The sequence below is a fragment of the Sinocyclocheilus grahami genome, unplaced genomic scaffold (assembly GCF_001515645.1).
Source record: "Sinocyclocheilus grahami isolate Dianchi unplaced genomic scaffold, SAMN03320097.WGS_v1.1 scaffold56.1, whole genome shotgun sequence".
NCBI lineage: Eukaryota > Metazoa > Chordata > Actinopteri > Cypriniformes > Cyprinidae > Sinocyclocheilus > Sinocyclocheilus grahami.
The window spans coordinates 905,269-928,953 of record NW_015505235.1 but is presented as its reverse complement, the minus strand read 5'-3'; the positions used below and the strand labels follow the sequence as shown (position 1 = coordinate 928,953).

The following is a 23,685-nucleotide window of genomic DNA, read 5'->3' as shown; positions in this document are numbered from 1 at the left end:
ATTATTTCATGACATTATTTTCATAATTAAGCACACTTAAACCAGGGTTATTATAATTAACTAAACCTGAAACAAACTAAAATTAAATCCATATATACAGTATATATATCATCAACATTTATCATTTTAATTTAGTTTAACTTGTACTAAAAAAATTAAAATGAAATAAAAATGAATAAACTTAATTAATAGATATATAAAAAAAAACTATTACAAACCTTCAAAGAAAAAAATAAAACATAAAAATAAAAAATAGAAAAAATATAAACTCAAAACTATAATAGTATCTCACATAACACCGGTTTAAAAACTCCCAATTCTCAAAAGTTTAAGCTCAAATAAATGAAAAAATAATTGAATGAATGAATGAATATCATTATTATTATTATTATATCAAATAATTATTATTAATAATAATCATTATCATCATAATGAAGAATAATTAACCAATCCTAATATTATAATGAATGAATGGAGAATTTTGGGGAAATATAAATAAAAACTAATTGTCAATTACATTCATTGTCGAAAAGTTTTTTTTTTTCATGCAAAAGTTAATTTTATATTTTTTGTATGATTTTGAGGTGAAAATTATTGCTTTGTGAGTCTTGCCAAAACCTCGAAGATCTAAAAATGATGCATCAGCTTAACAATGAGCTTAAATAGAGAATACATGGAGATGTTAAAATCTCACTCTCACTCTCCCAAGACCAAATCTGAGCTGCTATCTTTCATTGTATAGCTCTTCTTTCACATCTTGACAATGGTTTTCATTTCTGCAAAGGAATTTTAGGAGAAACATGTGAGACTAAGCTGATACTTAAATGAAGCAAATGTCTCCTGAACTGCAAAAGAACATTGATACTTTTCTTAGACTCATTCTCTCTTGATTTACAATCCAGTCATAGCCATCACAGGAAGGCCTTCTGGACACGGTGCTCCGCAGAAACGCTCCATGCGGAATGAATGCCAGCGTGGGTGGGAATACAGAGACAGTTTCACACTGTAGGAATACATTATTAACATCACCGGGTTTCATCAGGAAGCTCATTCTGAGGGACTCCACCACAGAATAAATAACAGACTGCTTTCTCTGGGCGTCTGTCGTGGTCTGCATCCACTCGCGCTCATATCGTGGGATGACTGAGTCAGAGCAGACACGAGATGGCAGCGCCTCCGGGGATCCAAACATACTCTGTAAATAATATCTAAAAATACTCTTAATTAATAAGCCCAATCTGATATCCGACTGATGCCAGTGTTCACGCATGAGCTGTGTTTGTAAGCTTTCATTCTCCCTCCACTGCTTCTGTTCAACCAAACTAGGTTAACACAAGTTGCTACTGTTTTTGCAAACAAAAACTGACGCATACTTGCAGCACTGATACAAACAAATGATTTTCTAAACAGGGATTTTTGGCTTTTTTAAACGAAACATTCTTAAATCAAAAAGCAAAATTACATAAGTTATAAAGTGTTGATTTCTTTAAAAAGAAAAAAATTCACTAAAATTAAAAAAAAACAATTCAAATTAAACGACAGTTTGCTTAAAGAAATAACAAATATCTCCCAGTAGGGTAAACAAATAAATTAACCTTAATTCTAAGGGAAAATTCGTTTTTTTTTCTGACCCCACTGATATATGTCACGGTACGTGCGGGGAGATGAAGCGAGGACTCAATCGCTGGAGAAATGGTATTTTATTTTAGTAAAAAATGAAACAAACAAACTCAAACCACCCCAAAGGGGAAAAACAGACAGGCAGGCCTAAAGCTGCACACATGCAGACACGAAACACACACCATGAAAAATGACAGATCAGCACAGGATGACAGACACAAGGAGAATAAATAGGAACCAAACGAGGAGGCTAACGAGGGAGACACAGGTGGAGCAACTAAAACAATAACGAGGTAACAAGATGGGAAGGGCCAGACAATAGACAGGAGAGAGCACATGGCAACAGACAAACACAACACCAGCCATGTGCTCCCAGAACACAGTCATCTGGTGGCCCTCCTGGGCACACCCGCTGAAGACTGTGACAGATATATATTTTTTCTTGTTTTGAATATAAACTCACATATTTATTTATCTATTGATTTTATGTTAAGTCATTTTGCTTCTCAAGTAAATGTATCTTGATTTAAGAATATTTAAATATTTTTACTGGAAAATCACTCATAAGTACTTTTGCATTGTAGTTCAACAAAACTACAAGTCGTGGCCTAATGGTTAGAGAGTCGGACTCGTAACCCAAAGGTTGTGGGTTCGAGTCTCGTACCGGCAGAGATTGTAGGTGGGGTGGCTCATGGTGAGTGAATGTACAGCGCTCTCTTCCACCTTCAATACCACGACTGAGGTGCCCTTGAGCAAGGCACCGAACCCCCAACTGCTCCCCGGGCGCCGCAGCATAAATGGCTGACCACTGCTCTGGATGTGTGTTCACAGTGTGTGTGTTCACTGCTGTGTGTGTGCACTTTGGATGGGTTAAATGCAGAGCACTAATTCCAAGTATGGGTCACCATACTTGGCCACATGTCACGTCACTTAAAAACATTGGTAACACTTTACAATAAGGTTCATTAGTTAACTACATTAGTTAACATGAACTAATAATGAACTGCACTTATACAGCGTATATTAATCTTTGTTAATGTTCATTTCAACATTTACTAACACATTATTAAAATCTTGTTAACATTAGTTAATGCACTGTGAACTAACAATGAACATCTGTATTTTTATTAACTAACATTAGTGAAGATTAGTAAATACAGTAACAAATGTATTGCTCATGGTTAGTTCATGTTAGTTTATACATTAACTAATGTTTAACTAATGAACCTTATTGTAAAGTGTTACTAAAACATTTTATTATTTACTTATACTGATGTAATTCCAAACTCATATCACTTTCTTATTTAAAAAGGAACAGCCAATTAATATATATTCAATAATAATATTTAAATAAATGTAGATTTTCCATGTAACACAAGTAAGTTATTTTGCTGGCTAGTAACCATATAATGGAAGTAAAAGTACAAGCACTTCAAAAAGAAGAAAAATACCATAAAAGTGGTCTGGCATCGTGTTGTGTTCTGGTCATTTTGACCCAGACAGGATTATCTTTTCACCCAAAAATGCTAGTTAATGTTATTGCACTCAACTTTCTCCCCCAAACACTGATAATTTATGTACTTTTTGGGGATATTCCCTTGCAAAAATGACCAGCCTGCAAAAAATTACTGAAGTCTCAAATAGCAAATTCACCGCCACATCAGTGACATAAAATGTCATTAAAGTCAAATGACGTGATGTACTGAGTGTTAGTCTTAAATATATAATAACAAAGGGACCTGTTTAATTGTCAAGGGTCAAAGAGAGGATGGAAATGGTCATTCAAAACTTTTTTGATGCAAGACACCGTGACTAACATTATAAGAGGACTTCACGATAAAGTGTACAATATAAAAGTGCCAGACTGCATTTGCTGTCACACATGTCAGCTGTCTGAATATGCGAGCCTGTGCATATGCATATGACAAAATATTCTCACTTGTTCATTAGCATCGACTCACCTATGGAGTCCATTCAGTTTGTGGAATGAAGTAGCTCTTGTAGATGTGGGGTAATTACAAACCAGCGCTGGCAGGCCATTAGTCAAGTGCGCTCTCAGGAAACACAGGATGAATGGGAAGGGGAAGTCTGCCGGGAGGGGCGGCACCCATCTAGATAAAGATGTTGGTTTTGAAAAACAGCTGATGCCCTTTCTGTCATTTTTCTGCCGCGACTCCAACATGACTGTACTAGCGCAAATGAGATTCTCCAGGCATGCTGTCTTCTCTGTGCTGTGAAAATTAGCTGAAAGTGATTGTGGGAACAAGAGGAGCTTTGCAGTCTGATGCCTGTCAGAGAAGTGATGGCACTTCATTACCATAAATAGAAAAGGCCTGAAATATTGATTTAACATGAAAGAAAACAGTGATTTGGCCATTTAATTTCAATTTATTTCAAAGCACAAGAATATGCATAGTTTAAAAGGCCGGGAGGGGCGGCACCCATCTAGATAAAGATGTTGGTTTTGAAAAACAGCTGATGCCCTTTCTGTCATTTTTCTGCCGCGACTCCAACATGACTGTACTAGCGCAAATGAGATTCTCCAGGCATGCTGTCTTCTCTGTGCTGTGAAAATTAGCTGAAAGTGATTGTGGGAACAAGAGGAGCTTTGCAGTCTGATGCCTGTCAGAGAAGTGATGGCACTTCATTACCATAAATAGAAAAGGCCTGAAATATTGATTTAACATGAAAGAAAACAGTGATTTGGCCATTTAATTTCAATTTATTTCAAAGCACAAGAATATGCATAGTTTAAAAGGGACGTCTCCCCAAAAATGAAAGTCTACTCACTGTGTTTTTTTTTTTTTTTCTGTGGAGCACAAAAGTAGTTACCTGGAAGAATGTTCACGCTGCTCTTTTCTACACAACAAACATGAACAACTACAGATGTCAAGCTGAAATAAACGCTATAATAGTCATCCAAGCAACTTATTCAGAGTCTCCTGAAGCTGTAAAAATGTTTTTTTTTTTAGTCAAGGAATTTATGGTGAAAAACGACATTACCCATAATGCTTTACAGAAAATTCCACCAATCAGAGTGTCACAAGTTCATCTACTCTTTCCTAACGTTTGGATCAGACGGAAGGCAATGCAAAGACTGTGTTTCCACAACTTGGCACTGCACAGCATCTTGTTCTCTTTATCGTTTGGTTTCTGTGCATTTGCCTCACTAGTTATTTTACGGTGGGCGGGGCTAAACAGGCAGCAATGAAGAAGCAGGTATTGATCTCCCTCTGCGGAGGCGGTGCTTATCCACACATTTACATCATAGAGTGGCACATTCCACAAGATGTCATTCAATATAAGCTGTTTTTAGACTAACGAGAAAGGATGTTTTTATAGCACAATGACTTGTTATATGTAAAAAGTTCAAGTGAATTTTGGTTTCTCAGTTCATGACCCCTTCAATTTGATAGTTCTCAATCAATCTGCAAACTTTTCTTAATGCAATATCAATGCAACATGGCACTGCTGGCTTTGATCATGCAAAAAGGCTCTCAGCACCAGGGCTTTAACCAGGCTTGACAATCAGAGCGATTGCAGGTCTCCCAAACACAAGGTCTCCAGACTGATCGTGTCCCTACAGCGGCCAGACTCGCTTCTAGCTCCGTCTGACTAACAGGAATCAATGAGAGCGAGGCCCCTCGGGAAAGCCGACGCTGAGGCGAAACCTTCAGTCCATTGTAATTTAGATGGTGCAATGCCAGTACGGTAGAAGATACCGCAGTCCGCCAGAATACAGTAACATGATGAGCAATATTACAGCACTCTCGCATCTGACCAGGTGTTCGACTGCCAATCAAGGATAAATGAGCCATCGGCTGGCGAAGAACAAACTGTCATGGAGCTTTTGTTGTTAACAATAGCGACCGGCTGAAAGGTCTGACACTACAACCACCACTTACTCGCTTCCACTGTGTGCTTTGAGTGGGTCTCGATTCCTGTGTCAATTTGATATCGCCTCCGCTGAAAGCCGAACCCCATCGTTTAGAGGGTCTCCAGGTGACTTTTCGATAAGAGAGACAACAAGCGAGATATGAAGCTAAAATACCGGCGACGGGGAGGTCATTTCAGCCACAGCAAACACACAATCATCCAGAAGCTGCGAGTCGAGACAGCATTTGGGGAAATTGCTGTTAGTGCCCTTTGCGAAACATTAAACATCACAATGTGTTGTGCTTTAGACCCGAATTGTTTAGGAAAGGCATGTGCTGTTATATGCTTTATGCCTGGCTGATGATCAAATGAGCCAAAAATCCCTTAGACTTCCATTGAGCCATACATTGAGAATTGAGGGTAGACTTACTTAAGAAACCACCTAGCAACCCAGAACTCTGCATATTAACAAGCTAAAAATCACTCAGAACAACTTTAGTAAACACTTGGGACAGATTTGTTTGCATATTCTGCTGAAGAAAAAGGTTGTTTCGTACAGTACATACCGTGTAAATGTGGCCTACTGTGAAGAATATACCGCATGTAGGATAAGAGCTTTACACAGCGATCTTTAAATCCATTCTGCAGTATTTTCACATATGGTAAGACGTTGCTGCTCACTCACTGAGTTAAGATGGATTTGCTTTGCTGCGCACACAGAGGAACAGTTAGAGCGAGCCGTGGCAGATGTCTGCGTGAAACCACGGTAAACCGACTCAATCAGCCACGCTCTTGCGGGAACGTGGAACATGTGGAAATTGGGGGGCCTAATTAGCCGATTTCCTTCATGAAATTACGCATCTGCGAGGGGTGATTGGACCACCATGTCAATTTGAGACCTTGATCCAAGGCTAATTGCATATCCCAGAAAAAGCCACCCAGGGACACGATTATAGTTAATCTGACAAGATTCACCCTTCTGACTGCTAGAAGGTATAGTGTGCGATCCACTCAGAGCCAAACACGACCTGCGCTCTTTAAAAGATGCATGCCCTGCTTTATATTGCAGCCTTGGACAATGTTTCCTTTAGGCCGGAAAAGGGAGAACAGAAAAATATGAAGGCTATTGGGAGTGGAATACAAGCACACTGCTTATTGCAAACATACTGTATATAGTAGTACACAACCTAACGTTGCATATGCATTTATAGTTGCATACATAAATATAGCTTACATTTAATAATAATATTTTTATATTATTTAACGAGAAATGTATTTATATAAATTGCTTAAACTAATCATTTATATATCTACATCTGTAAATCTATAGAATTTCACAACATTTTTAGATTACATTGTATAATGCAGTTAAAATTCAATAAAGATATTTTGATATTAATTATAAATGTATTTTTATATAAATGGCTAAATTAATGGCATCTACAAAGAATGTTACCAAATTTATAGATTGCATTGTACATAATTTAAATATTAGAAAAAAGATATGTTTTCAAATAACTGGGGGAAAAAAAGTTATTTTATTTTGATTTATTTATTTATTTCGACTACAAATCATTTTATAATAGTAAACTCAATAATAATATTATTAATAATATTAAATTATTATAATATAATAATAATATTTTAATATTATTTAATAATACATTTATTTCTATAAATGACTAAACTAATAACTTATATATTTACATCTGTAAATCTATAGAATTTCACTAAATGTATAGATTCCATTGTATAATATTGCAAAATGTAATACATTTTTAAAGATTTTTTTAATATTATTTGATTATATAAATAACTAAATTAATAACCAAATGTATAAATTACACTGTATGCAATTGAAATAGTGTATATACAAATAATAAAATAAGCTAGAATTTCTTAAATAATTGAAAAAATGGCAGCCATGTATAATTTGTCTATAAATCTATAGAATTCCACTTTCACTAATTTTGTAGATTCCCACTGTATAAAATAGTCCAAATTTAATAAAGGTATTTTAATATTATTTAATTATAATTGTATATGACTAAATTTTTTATATATGTATGAAAAATCTTTCCAAATTTATAGATTACATTGTATAAAATGTAAATATTACATTGAAATAACTAATATAGGCTACTAAATAAATTAATAACTCTTTTTCAATTATTTGCTGTGTAAATAATGCACTGTAAATTAAATATGTATACAATAACTGGTTTAAATTCAACAAATGTGTTAATCTTATTTACTATACAAGTTATTATATACAGTAAATCAGCATTATATAAGCTATCCATCTTTGTCGATATTGATACCGGCCATTAAAAGAGAGAGGGAGACGGAGAAAGACGAGGCGCAGAATATAAAGGCATGCCTAAACCCTGCATAAATTCACATCCCTAGGCTGAACAATAAAATATATCCATGTGAGAAATGACAGGCTTGAGGATGATGAAACCTAAATCCATGGTTTTATGCTGTTTTGTGGTGGGTGAATAAATCACTTGTCAAGCACGGACTGGGCCAAAATGGCTTCATTTGAAAAATTGAGAAAGAAAGGGGAAAAAAGCACAACCACATTAGTGTTTGCACACACACTTTAAATTCTTCATGAGAGTCCCAGTTTTCCTTAAAGTCAACACGAAATCAAAATTGACCCTATTTGCTTTATTCCTATATATTCACTCTGAAATTGCATTAAATATCTTTTCCCATTAGAAAAAAACATCTGGGTTTTTAATGCATTATTAAATAAACTTCAATGCATCTTATCTGGATCACAAAACATTCATATGTAAATCTAATTTCATTAATAAAATTACTTTTTACATCACTAATTCATCAAGACTATAAACTGGCTTGATCCCTTGCGAAGGCAGATTCTTTGAAACGGTTGAACATTTGTCAGATGTCAGGACAACTCTTGTCATGTCAGGACGTCTCTGAAGTCTTAAAGAGCGAGCGGGTCGCCTCCGACGTGACGTCTCCGTTCCCTCCTTCAGGGAACGAGGGTTACATACGTAACCGAGACGTTTCCATCAATGCCAACAAAACCCCTGACGGGAAGCACCGGACAGCGTTTTTCCCTGCGGAGCGACGGCTCTTAACCCCGAGCTCCTGAGACAGTGGGAACTGTGCACTTTAGCAGCAGGGATGGATGCATTTACACTTCAAATGTTTTCAAAAATGAATCTGAAAATTATTCTCAGTTTACGATATTCTTGGAATTTGGACTCCAAATCTTAAAACTAAGAATCAAAACTCAGACTTTTTAGCAGGACACACACACTCAAAACTGACATTGTTTATAGCACTTTTAACAATACACATTTTTTCAGAGCAGTTTGATGGTAAATCATTATGTTTACCAGATTAGAGCTGTGATAATTCAAGCAATCAAACAGCCGTATATGCTGAGATATGCTGTAGCTGTTATTTTAGTATCACTGAGAAAATATCATCGTTTTTTATATATTCTGTTTTAGTAATTTTGTGGTGCATTCTTGTCATTTTTAGTGTGTTACTTGCTTCATTACTTCACACACATTTAATTGCGTCATAATTCCATACAATTTTTCACATGCTTTCATTTAAACAACTTGCCAGTTCCGCATGTGAAACATCTTTTCTTTTCTGCTGACATCATCAAGCCCTCGGATTTTCAACCCTTCCCTTCACCTTTCACCATCCAATCATACGCCATTACATGAAATTAAGCCCCACCCCCTTTTTCTCATTGAATATTCTATTTTTACTTGTAAACATGTCACATTATGTAAGTAAAATGGCTTGCAAACTCATTTCATGTTGTCAGTAAACATCTATATTAGCAAAAACAAAGAAATCTTAAAAGTAGAAGGTGAGAGGAAACACAAAAGACAAGCGCGGCCTCAATCCCCTCGTGTCGCAGCCGTTCTGTAACACGCACACAGCTGTATTTCTCTGGCCGTTCAGACTCAGCTAATCAGCTCTGGACAGTTACATCTATCACGCAGCTGGCCGGGCCTTGATTCATTACCAGCCGCCAGCTGCCATTTCGGAGCAGATCTGGGCTCGGCTCATCCGGTCTGGCAGGTGGGAAGCTTCTGTGGCATTTGTCTTTCCTAAACAGTAAAGTTGCCCGAGCTTGTTAAGGAGAACAGAGTCCACTTGCAGCGGGATCAATGGCTGTAGTCAATCTGCAGACATCAATGAAGGCAAGAAAGTATGGATGTTCTGCTGCCTCGGCCTAATCGTATATCCACTAGCCAATGCGCATTGACAGCTTTTCAGTCGGACAGGGTCACTTTGAGAAAGCGTAACCTGACTGAAATGACAGTTCCCAGCTAATGAGTGTCCAAAACACCATGGGAAACCAACTAGAACTTCATAACAGAGCAGCAAACCCCCCTTTTTCTTTTTCACACCAAAAGTATGTTGAGCTCTCGAAGCTGTACTTCTCTTCAAATAAAAAGTGTTATCACACCATTCTTCATTCTAGAGCCTCGCTTGAAGTCTTCATCTTTATATGAGTTCTCGAGGCTTTTCCATTTCGAAGCACTTCTACGCTCTTGTGTTTCCAAACATAATAACGCCAGTATTGGTTTTGCAATTTATTTCAAGCGTGACACTCCTGACCTCCCTCTAAAGATGTCTTCTGCAAGGCTTAAAGTAACAGAGCAGACGTGCATTTCTGTCCTGAATTCCTGTGGGAACGGCAGCTCCGAAACCGCTGCTCTGCTCTGGACCTCTGAGTTTTGGGGTTTTCGTATGTCTTCAGCAGCATGCTCATTAGCGCTAGCCTAGACGCATACAGCTGAGGTAGTTACAGAGGATGGCTAGTTTAGATGTGAGTGAGGACATGCTATGGACGAACACGTTGGACAGAGAAAAGAGCAGAAGGATCTCAATGTCTTCAGCTCATCCTTTACTCCAGTCACAGTATTTTGTGAAAAAGAATAGTAAAGCTCATTCTGCGAATATGAAGTGTAGAAAAGTTAATCAAAGTTGTCCTAAGACAAGAACACATTTTGGTTTTAGGTTTTAGGACAACTTTGATGAAAGGTTTTGATCCACTTCAAATGTTGACTACTGTACATTATATTCAGTATCATATAATCAATAGTTTCATTAAACCTCTATGAACTTTCATTTCACATTGATTCATTAGTTTAGGCAAAGATTATGGATTTTGATTAGCTAATAATCCTTTTCCCACTCTCTTTTTGGGAAAAAAGACAAAAATGCAAGCTTCAGCAAATAATGTAGCATTTTCCTGCTTTTGCACCAAATTCTGCAATTGCAAACCTGTGAAATGATCAAGTGGTTAGTGAATAAGATGCACATGTTGCGCTGAAATACCACCTGCTTAAAGTAGTGCAATGGCTAACGTCAAGATTTTACTTCACCCTGTCTACTTTCTGTAAGACTTGCTAAAGTCTCTCATTGCTGCGTGGACAACAAACACTTGGTCCCGCCGGTCGGTCTACATCGCCTTTGCCCTTTGTGAGCAATGTCAACATCCACTGAATGGACAAAAAACAGCTGAACACTCAACTGAGAGCACTTCGGCTCCCAAACTCCTACAAAATCAAGACCATCCATGACATTTCGGTCGATATGTGAAAAAGCAGAGTCACCAGGGTACCCGGTACGTTCAGAAGCACTACAGTACGTAACAGACACAATCCCCATTTATCCTTAGTTTAACAACTGAGAATTAATTAAATGGATTCAACTTCTGTACATCTTGAGCAGATAAGAAAGTGCAAGATAAGAATAATAATATGCTTCCCCTGCTTATTCCAGAGTGGAATACAGATTTTAAAACACTAGGCTTTTAAACACTCGTCCACTTTGTAAATGGATACAGAGCAAAAAAAAAAACATGCACAGGCACTGAACGAATAAGGATCATTTACACAATACGAGACTTTCAAGTTGTTCCAAATACAACAAACTCACAGAGAAACATGGACATTGTGGATTATTGTGATGTTTTTATCAGCTGTTTGGACTCTCATTCTGACGGCACCCATTCACTGCAGAGCATCCATTGCTGAGCAAGTGACAGAATGCTACATTTCTCCAAATTGGATGAAGAAACTCATCTACATCTTGGATGGCCTGAGGGTGAGTAAATTTTTTGCACATTTAAATTTTTTGGTGAACTATTCCTTTAAGGCCAAGCATACACTACAAGACCTGTGCAAAATAAAGCACTCAGTTTCTTGTCTTCTGTCAAGGCTAATAATCTGTTGGTTAGTATCTGGGACTAAAAACATAAAGAGGAAAGAAGCTTGTTTCTTGAAACGTGCATTTGGTTCAATTTCATCAATGAATCTAGCCAATCTTGGAAAAGCCATCTTACCCATCTCCCTGGAGATCTGCACGAACGCTTCCACACCGCTTTCCCCGTAGTTCCCTTCAGAAGCCAGTGTGGAGACGTAGTTCCAGCCCATCGCCGTGACAATATCCAGCATGGCCTGGGCCTGGTAGGAATCCGGCGGAACGACGCGGGAAAAAAAGTCGTAGCGGGTGTTATCGCTTAGCTCCGGAGCTGTGGATGCATAGCTGATCTGAGGAATCTGCAGAGAAGAGAATAAAGATAGAGAAAGTTTAGAAAAAAGGTTCTCTTGTATCACAGTGGAAGAAAGAGGGATGCGTTTCCAGATCCAGTGACCTGCTTGCTTAGACAGCAATTGTATTCTGCCTTCTAAGATACCTAATTTTGGCCAAATTACATGCCATTACATCACACATTTCTCCTTTATACAAAAGCCAATCATAGAATGCATTGCAACAAGCTCAGCGAAATGGTGGATTAGTCAACAGATACAAATTATAAAACACTTATTTCATTTGATCTTGAAAGGTTTTGATGATGATAGTTGCAGTTCACCCAATATACGCTACTTCAACACAATAGCTTGGCAATTCATAACTATTTTACGTTTTGGTGAATTGGTGTTCACAATTCATATGATCTCATGTTTCTTATGACGGTTATGTTTAGGGGTGGGGTTATAGATGTGCCTTCATGCTTATGTGACGTGACATGTGGGGACGTGACACCTTGGAATTAGTGCTCTGCATTTAACCCATCCAAAGTGCACACACACAGCAGTGAACACACACACACCTTGAACACACACCCGGAGCAGTGGGCAGCCATTTATGCTGCGGCGCCCGGGGAGCAGTTGGGGGTTCGGTGCCTTGCTCAAGGGCACCTCAGTCGTGGTATTGAAGGTGGAAGAGAGCGCTGTACATTCATTCCCCCACCTACAATCCCTAGGTGGTACGAGACTCGAACCCGCAACCTTTGGGTTACAAGTCCGACTCTCTAACCATTAGGCCACGACTTCCCCTTATGTTTTTTTCCTAAAAATCTTATGTTTTCATAAGAGTCACATCGTTCAGATTCATACGAAATCACCACTAGTTACGTTTTCTCGTGAGTTGGGAATGTTGTTTGTGCATAATAAGTATTGCATTAGCTTAGCAACATGTGCCAACCAGGGTTATTATCATTAACTAAAACAATAAAATATGACTAAATCCAGAAAAAATTAATTACTTGAAATAATAAAAGTGAAATTAAATAAAATATTAAACTTAAACTTATTTTATTTCAGCTAGTTGCCAATGCAACACTTTTTGTTTTTGTTTAGTTAAAGTACTAAAATAACTGGGGGGAAAAATGTAATAATACTATATAGACTATATATTTTACAAAGCCCAACACATGACATGGACACAAATATATGTATTGTGGCCACGAATTTAGAAGCTGTTTCCCTCATTTCATAGTTTTAGTTAAATCAATTATTAATTTGTTCCTTTTCATAGTAAATTGTGGTTTTGCGAATTCATTCCCTCATTTTGATTTAATTCAAATGAGGGGGGAAATTAATACAATGAGGCCACAATTTTCTTAAATGAGGAAACGAATTGTTAATTCATGACCACAGTTTCTATACACTAAAAAAATTAAAGTCAAAAGAAAAAAAAGAAAAAAGAAAAGGTAAACAGTCAGTTCTGATGCTGAGAATCATGGGTAATGGAGTCTGTGGGAAATCTGACTGACAGATTCATTGTCTAGAGAAAGAGGACAGGAGGAGGTTAAAGAAGCTCACGGCTGAATTATTCTGAAGGATTCTGTTACAAAACTGTTTTGAAATGCACCTCACGTCAAGCTACACAAACGGTGTTAAATCCAAACATCCCCGACGGCGCGGCGGTACACAATCACCTAGACTGCGCTTTCACCTCTCGAAGCTGTAAATAAGAAAACATTTAGCCACAAAGCACTTGAGCAACATCCCCGCATGCGTGCAGATAGCTGCGTCGAGTAGATTCATGAGTAATGACGCTGAACAAAACTCTGACATTGAAAAATACATCAAATTTACTCCGTCTCCTGCAGTGAGGAGTGAAAATTGAAATCTGACACTGTAAGACTGATAATCAAGAGCTTTTGATAAACGTGACAACTTCGAAAACATGCAAAAAACACAGCTTCAATGCTCTCAGCGTCTTACGCAAAAACTACGTTGCTAATAAGATGCCAAGTGAATTTTTGCAAAGTTCACTCAACGGAAAAGATTAACCATAATGCATTGCAAACTTTCATTAAGTATACCAGTAGCTACTTATGAATATTTCATGAAAAAAGGCTACACAAATAAGACAACACCCAAGAGGCCAAGATACATAAATATGGGAAAGACAACTCCTCTTTTATTGCATAACACTTTAAAATAAGCAAATATTGCTTTCTGGTGTGAATATGAAGTTATGATCTCATATCAAGGCATCTTGGTTTATTGCACAAAGAACACAATGGATTTTGAGAGCTTTATTTGAAGAAGAATGCATTTTAATACAAATACCAAACACTGGTCAAGTTAAATAACAAAAGAAACTGCAACCAAATGTGCCTCAGAAACACAACACGGCACGGCACGGCACGGCACGGCACGGCACGGCACGGCACGGCTAGATTAAAATAAACTAAAATAGGCTAAAATAATAATAAAAATATAATATAAAAAAAATATATATATATATAAAATAAAATAAAACAAAAATAATTATATTTTTTTAAAGATATTTTAAAATAAAATACTTTTTAAAAAGTCTGTTTTTCCTGCAAGACTCATAACATACCAGTCATAACATAACCAGTAAGTTAGATTACAAAATAAAATGCAGACAAATGCCTCAGCTACTAAATAAAATACCTTTTTAAAAGTCTGTTTTTTTCTGCGAGAGTCACACCACTAGACCACTAATTAGGAAGCGACACTTGCATGTCTGATTATGTCAGAGGAGATGCCACCATAAACCATGGGTCAATTTGATCACTACCGTCAAAATAAGGCAATAAATCCAATCATATCAGAGGGCAAAGGATTTGAATTCATCCTCTGAGAACACAAAAGCATAAAAGTGTTTGCTCAATCCTCAGTAATCCCCTTTTTCAACATTTCCTCAAGCTATCGCTGTATAATTCAACAAACACTTAAAATATAAAAGAAAAAAAAAGTTTACCTGTAAACTCAAGTCTCCAATGCATTTAATGAACACTGCTTTAAAGCTTGCTGAATGAGGACTTCACTATTGAGCAGATATTGAGCAGTTGTAGTTTATGATACCAGCCGATAAAAACACTACTCTAAAGAGCTCAGCATGAGATGTTCTGGCCAAGAGCTTTAAAAGAACCTCAACACAACAGAGATCTCCGAATGATGTATGAAAACTCAGCTGCACGCCGTCGCACAAATGCATTTGCATTAAGAGAACAGGCTGGAAGATAAGAATGAAAAAATGTGATGTTTGGGATAGATCTGTGGTATTACAAAACAGGACGTGATGAAGAGATCCTTGAGCATTTAAAACCTAATAATCCTCAGAGAATGGCCAACCCGAGACCTCCTTAATGGATAAAAGAACAGCATAAGCTGCTGACAGCATTTGTGACCATGTCAATTACCGGATTACAATGACGACTCGTCCCTCAGTAAATAAATAAATCAAAAACCGTGGTAGGGCAATTGACATGCCCTAGACTTTTAGCATTTTTATTCATTTAGTCAGTGTTATTTTAGTATTATTGAGATACTATTATAAATTGTATCGCTATTTTGAATGCATTTTTATTTTTATAACTTCCATTTTAATTTTAGTTAAAGTTTTAGTAATTTTGTTGTGTTCTTTTATTTATTTTTTTATTATGTCTATATAGACTTTTATTTACTTTTTTTAGTTTTAGTTATTTTAGTACCACAAGTCAAACTAATTTGTGGAATATTTGTAAAATAAAATAAAATAAAATAAAATAAATTGACAAAAAAAAACGTAAATTAAAAAAGATGAAAAATGGAGAAAAACCATGGGGGCCAAAAACAGGATATACATTTTTAATTACACATTCATATACATTTTAATATAGAACCCACTGGCTTCAAAAATGCACTTAAATTAAATATAGTCAAGCTTTTTAATGTATTGTAATGTATTTAAAAGCAGAAATGTGTATTTTTGTTAAAGCACTTACATTAAATGGTCTTTCTTAAGTTTGTGGTTTCATTGCTATAACAGCAAGGTTGAAGATTAATAAGTGATTTTATAATGCTAATAAGCTCATGCTGATATATTTTTTTATATTCTTGCAGCTAGACATCACCCTGTCTACTTCCATTTTAAGTGCCTTACCGTAACAGCAATAATATTTTACGCTAATTGACATCAATGCTATAGTGCATAACGTGTATTGAACCCAGAACATTCCTTTAAAAGAGAAACAAAAAAGCAGCGTATATAAATATATCAATAATGTAATAGTTTTCCTATTATTTGTGAAATGCATCCACAATGCATCCACAGACAACTCTCCCAGAATGCTCTGCAGTAATAATTTGCATATTCTTTGCGTTTTCGTATAGAGAGGTCAATCAAATGAAGTTATAATGCAGTACTGGATGTCGCAGGTATAATATCTGATCATACAAATCCCACAAACACATGTGCATGCATTTGAACAGTGTTTGTGTGTGTGTGTGTGTGTGTGTGTGTGTGTGTGTGTGTGTGTGTGTGTGTGTGTGTGTGTGTTTGAGGATAATGGAGCTGCATGGCTGAGCGGCTGATAGATGGTTCTCCAGCACTGCTAATTAACCCTTGCTCAGACCTTTATTGTCTAACATAAGGCAGACATGGACCTTAACAAAGGGTGCAAATGCAAGCGTGGCCACATGCACACACACAAACACACACCGAGCAGCCTCACGTAATTACAGCTGTATTGATTAATGCGTCTTGTATGTTGAGATAACACTGACCTGACGACACACACTCATTCCCAGGCGAGTTTGTGTTGTATGAGAGTAGAGGGGGCATATTATGAATGTGTGAGTCCACATATGCATGCAGTAGCACAACAACAATAGGCCAAAACCTCACTGCTACCAGTCTCAAACCTCAACATGCATATTTTAAATGCAGAAAAGACTATTTATTTTTATTACAAGTCTGAACAATCCCTAAGCACTGGTGCATAAAACTTTTTAATTTAAAAAAAAATATTTTTTTTAATGCAATCAATCACGCAAGCAAGCAAGCAACAAAATGCAATAAAATAAAAGACTAAGATATTAAGATTTTTTTAAACCAAATATTTATTGTTGCATGTACTGGCACATATAATGTAATAAAAAAAAATAAAAAAATATATATAATGAATAAAATACCAAAAACAAAAATCCAATGAAAATGCAAATATAAAATAAAATAAGAAGATATTAAGAATTCTTATTTACAAAATATATGTATGTTCAAATGTATGGACATACAGCATTATGTATACTACTATTAAATTGCAAATTGTTAGTATATACTGAATTATGCATTCAGTATATACTAATACGTACATTTATGCATACATACACACACACACACATATATATACATACATATATATATATATATATATATATATATATATATATATACACACACACACACACACACACACACATTATTTCCAGTATATATAATCGTCTATGATTCTAGTAAACTTCCAAAATTTCCTATTTTACACAAATATCTTAATTCGTGAAACAAGACCTTTATGTTACCGAATCATGTTACTGCTTTTATCTATTTTTATGATAAATTCCCTGAAAACATGTCTTATATAACTAGCCTAATATATCAATTGTGAAAATTTATTGTTATAGACATCTAGATATTTCTACAATTTTCACTCTGGTTGGAAACGCCAAATGATTAGAAATCTGAGTCTACAACAGGATGTTTTGTGTCGCTGTTATCTAATGGTTTCCTAAAGGGTAACATTTTAATGCATTCCAAGACAACCGACCCTTGATCTGTTCACAATAACACAACTCAATGAAATATCGACTGGTGAGGATGTGTGCTGCCGCTCTAATAATGCCACTGCATCAGTCACAGCAGACCAGAAACACACAGATCCACTCAATGCAACACAATCAAGAACCTCTCTTCATTTATGCCCTACATCCTCTTCTGAAGTCTATCATATACAGGCTAGAGTTCAGACGAAATCCATTATGGATGCATTATTCAGGATGATTCTGTATGAACTCATTTTCGGAGTTCAGCATTCAAATTAAGGGTGATGGTAGATTGAAGGGTGAGAAAGCAGATGTCAAACTCGATGGGCATCACAGATGTCTGGAGGCGTTTTACAAACTCATCCTCAACCTAAAGACGCTGCACTGCTTTACTATCAGCATCACTGTTCAGACTCAAAGAGGTGACTGGACTGAGCCTTTAAATAGTTCATTTGAGAGAATAGCCGATTTAAACCTGGGTTTTGAAAAGTTTACAGTAGTTTAGTTGGGCCATGTATTTTCATTTCACACAAAAGAGGCATTGTGTAAAAGTCACAACTACCTGAAGATGTAACCATAGCAACAGCATGCTGATTAAGATCAGATCAGATGATTAAGATAATATTGAACAGTACATTGACAAAACAGCAGGGCCTACTGTCATTATTTATCAATCTGTGATAGATTTAAATATCATTTATATAACAAAAATGACACAAAGGCAATTTTTGGGTAGCAGAAGACAAACATCGAATGATAACAGGCCAAAATGATCCATGAAGAATCATATTTTTTTATAAAATAAAATAAAATAGTACAATGATTTAAATGTAATTCAAAATTCCAAATGATTCATTCAGTTTAATATAATCTATAAGGTTTCTAATAAAATTGACCCCTAATTTCCTATTTTATAAGGATAAGATATTTTTTTTTGCACAAGACAAACCTCAACCAATAGCACTCTGAAATTATCATAAAGAAACCCTAAAATAAATAAATAAATGGCGAAACCTCCTGAAGCTTACTGTATAATGTTTAATGTATAAATATAAAAACAAAATACAATTATATTTAAGATCATGTTTATATTATTACATTATATTTATATATAAGATTGTATAAGAGTCTTATTTTTTATAATAATATTTAAGATTAAGAAGCAATGAAGAAAGATTAAGACCAATCCTCAAGCACTGGTACACCAAATTTAAGGTTGTCAGTGCATAAAATAAAATAAAAAGAAATGAAATGAAATGAAATATTTCTAGGCAGCACAAGACAAACCTCAACCGACAACGGCCCCGAAATTATCCTTAATAAAACCTTTAAAGCAGTTAAACCCCCTGGAAGACACGGTATAATTTGCACTGCGGTTCTAACCAACAAACATGTTTTGTGTGCTTTTTAGGCCAAAAAGATGTGAGGAAGCAGGTCATGAGTCTTGTCTCAGTCCAAACAAAGGCACCATCTGCAGGCACAGCACATTTAGCTGTAAGCATCTGTCGTTGTGCTAAAACAATAGATTGGATCAATTGCTTAGCACTGCAACATTACAAACACGTTATCTCACATTTAATGACAGAAGCAAAGCAACCCACAAAGGATAGGATACTCGCCGAGAACACCAGCTAAAATGACTGCCAAAAGAGTCCAGAAAATGCCATCGATGCCACGCAGTGACCACAATAAAGCAAAAAGGACCCAGACAACCCAAATTCTGAATGTCACCCAGCAACTGGCCATTTCACCCGCAATGAGGCGGATTGCTTACATTGTGCACTAGTGATAATGGCAGCAGCGGGGTGTAATTGCAGGGCACGATGCCCTCTCTGCTCAACAGGGGCTACGACGGGACGCGCTGCATTGGCAGGTGGCTGCGCACTGGCTTCCAGCTTCACAGCGGCGGACAAAAATGACTGCCAAAAGAGTCCAGAAAATGCCATCGATGCCACGCAGTGACCACAATAAAGCAAAAAGGACCCAGACAACCCAAATTCTGAATGTCACCCAGCAACTGGCCATTTCACCCGCAATGAGGCGGATTGCTTACATTGTGCACTAGTGATAATGGCAGCAGCGGGGTGTAATTGCAGGGCATGATGCCCTCTCTGCTCAACAGGGGCTTCGACGGGACGCGCTGCATTGGCAGGTGGCTGCGCACTGGCTTCCAGCTTCACAGCGGCGGACGGTTTCATCCGTCATCTGGACGGCCTGTCGGATTAGACGGCTGGACTGACAGAGCTGCGGGTAGCGGAGGAGACAGATTAGCTGACGGGGTTTAACTTAAGACGGCCGGCTCCATCACCTTACGTTACCGCTTCACATATGAAGAGATGTCTGCTTTAGCCTCAAGACTGATGCAGTACTGCTATCATACAGGAACAGGTAACCTCTGACCTAATACTCAGGTGGGTCCTACTGAATTCTCTAATTCAGACAATTAAATGTTATTATGGCTTGATTATTTGCACAAGAAAAGGAACTGGATTCAAATAAAGATCTACCAACAGTGAGAGAAATATTGATAATATCATACTAAATTGTATAATTTTATCAGTAGAACCGAAAATAGTAGAGGGGGGTAAGCCAACAAAAATAAATCTTTATATTTTACATTATATTATTAAAAATATTTTAATATTTATAATATTTATGTTTTACCTTTTTGGGTAGCATGAGGCAAACTTCAACTGGAAACGCTCAGCAATCCACAAATAAACATTTGAAATTATGGCTTGGTTATTTGTGATGGACTAAGTTAGTTTACACGAGTGTGACAACTTGTTTATTGGATTATATAACTATATCATATTTAGAAATATTGATAATATCACACTGAACTCTGTGTTTTTATCGGTAGAGCTGAAAGTTTTAGAGTTAGACAAACCAATAAAATAAAAGAAATAACATATTAGCATAATATTAGTGAGACAAACAAAACAAAAAATAAAATATTAAGTAAATTTTTAAGTAGCACGAGGCAAAGCTCAACTGATATGCATACAATGCATAAAGAAACCTTTAAAATAGTTATGACTTTATTATTTGCACAAGATGATGATCATTTGAATAGTCAACCATATCATATTTAGAAACATTGATAATATACTGAATTCTGTATTCTTATCAATAGAGCTGAAAGTTGTAGAGCGAGACAAAAAACTAAAATATATAAGATATATTAAGACCTCAACTGACAGCACTAAAACAATGCATAATGAAGCCTTTAAAATAGTTGACTTAATTATTTGCACAAAAAGATAACAACTCGAAGTTAATTTGAGTATTTAACCATATCATATTTAGAAACATTGATAATATCATATTGAATTCTGTCGTTTTATCACTAGAAATGAAAAGTTTAGAGTGAGAAGCAACTAAAACAATCACCACATTCAAATCCATTGCTAATTGTTTTACCTGTTTGTGCTGTTGCTTTCCTTCCACAACGATGTCTCTCTGGAAGATGATGTCATTAAGGAAGAGACTTTGGGTAGTTAAAGGGATTTTACAAAAGACTAACAGGATTAAATCAATATTACTAATTTAAATCCAATTGGAACAATATTCCCCCCCCCCCCAATTTTTTCTATTTTATATTTATTCTTTATGTTTCTATACATTGTTATTTTGATTAGGGAAAAAAAAGAAAACATATTATTTTAAATATTAATATTAATTTTAGTTTTTTTTTTTAATATAAATTTCCCAGTTTTGACTTATATGCAAAGTACCAAAATAATTTAAAATAATAATAATAATAATAAAATAATTTCCAGCTTTCAGAATGGTAGGTTTATTATATTAAGGAGGATATGAAGGGAACATGAAAATGTGCTACATAGTAACTGGACTATCTCAGTAGACCTGGGCGATTAGCATGCTAAGCCTCTGGGATCACGATGTCTCTGCAGAGTCTCACCCTGTCTGGGACGAGCTGAGAATTGGATGAGCTCACAGCTCGCTCTGTTCCCACTCACACAGGAGAGCCGCATATCACACCTCATCTGAATGTCTGAACGCATGCCTGTGGACCATCCAAACTCCATTCACTGACCGTCTGATGCATACAGCACACAAAAATGGCGAGAAATAGACTTCCAAACTGATTTGGCTTGAAGCTACAAAAAGTCCTTGCTTGGTTGTTGCATATCACACCTCATCTGAATGTCTGAACGCATGCCTGTGGACCATCCAAACTCCATTCACTGACCGTCTGATGCATACAGCACACAAAAATGTAGAGAAATAGACTTCCAAACTGATTGGCCTGAAGCTACAAAAAGTCCCTGCTTGGTTGTTCATGCATGTATGTGTGTGTGTGTGTGTGTGTGTGTACATATCATCTACATATATCTACGTTTTTCATTAGAGATTTTACAAAATTGGATTAAATAAAATTAAAACCAATGGTAGGTTTATTATATTAAGGAGGATATGAAGGGAACATGAAAATGTGCTACATAGTAACTGGACTATCTCAGTAGACCTGGGCGATTAGCATGCTAAGCCTCTGGGATCACGATGTCTCTGCAGAGTCTCACCCTGTCTGGGACGAGCTGAGAATTGGATGAGCTCACAGCTCGCTCTGTTCCCACTCACACAGGAGAGCCGCATATCACACCTCATCTGAATGTCTGAACGCATGCCTGTGGACCATCCAAACTCCATTCACTGACCGTCTGATGCATACAGCACACAAAAATGGCGAGAAATAGACTTCCAAACTGATTTGGCTTGAAGCTACAAAAAGTCCTTGCTTGGTTGTTCATGCATGTATGTGTGTGTGTGTGTGTGTGTGTGTGTGTGTGTGTGTGTACATATCATCTACATATAATATCTACGTTTTTCATTAGAGATTTTACAAAATTGGATTAAATAAAAATTCCAAATTAAAACCTAAATAGAATATTAATATTAACTATTTTTATTTAATATTATACTATTTAATAAATATAATTGTATTTATAATTAATTATAACACTTATAATTTATAATAGAATTACATACGAAGTAAAAAATATTTCTTTCTATCAAAATTATAGGTTTATGGTTTAATATTTTATCCAACATATTAAGCTGTATATAAAGGGGACATGAAAAAGTAAGAAAATGCTTAAATAAACTGCAATTTAAACTATATATAAATCCAACTGCTAATAAATAAATTATATATATATATACACACACACACACACAGTACACACACACACGCGCACATAGGTGCATTTACTGTATAATGGGAATTATTTAACAATTATTGTGCTCATTTAGAACAAGAGTATAGAAAGAAATGTGACTTATTTTACACTTTTTCTGTACATAAGTAGTACAACATCATATATAGATGTATTAAGATTTAATAAGAAGCAAAGCCCAACATATTCATGCAGAAATAAAAGTGTGTTTGCCCACATTCTTGCTTTAAACAGCCCTCCATTTATCTCTGTCAAACGCATGTGCATCATTAGTGGCCTCATGGGAAGCGTATCTTTTTTATTTTCAGCTGCTTTCCCTTTAAAGCTGCCATTATCTGGCAAATTCAGACCCCCTTGTCGTCCTTTTCATGTAAACCCTTAGGCGGCATCACTTAGGCTATAACTATTACTAGTAGTACGCCGTGGTCCAAACGCCTCATAATAATCCCCAGCTGTAACGTCAGTGATGTCAGCAAACTCTCCCACAGCTGTTCCAATTAAAACCATCGGTCTAATGCCTCTTTGATCTCTCTGTGCTTCCATTACTTTCCAGAGCACTCCCTCTGCATTAGCCTCCATGCTAATTTCTTCCTGGTTTCCGCAATAAGGGAAAATTTGACAAACATCAG

General features: G+C 36.3%; 1 protein-coding gene across 1 annotated transcript in view; it reads right to left on the bottom strand.

Annotated features, from left to right (window-relative positions):
- Positions 1-23,685, bottom strand: part of grm8a (glutamate receptor, metabotropic 8a) — a 194,804-nt gene that overhangs the window by 92,341 nt on the left and 78,778 nt on the right. The window contains exon 3 of the mRNA XM_016270430.1: positions 11,852-12,068. Within this exon, the coding sequence (XP_016125916.1) occupies positions 11,852-12,068 (217 nt within the window). The remainder of the gene's footprint in view (positions 1-11,851; positions 12,069-23,685) is intronic.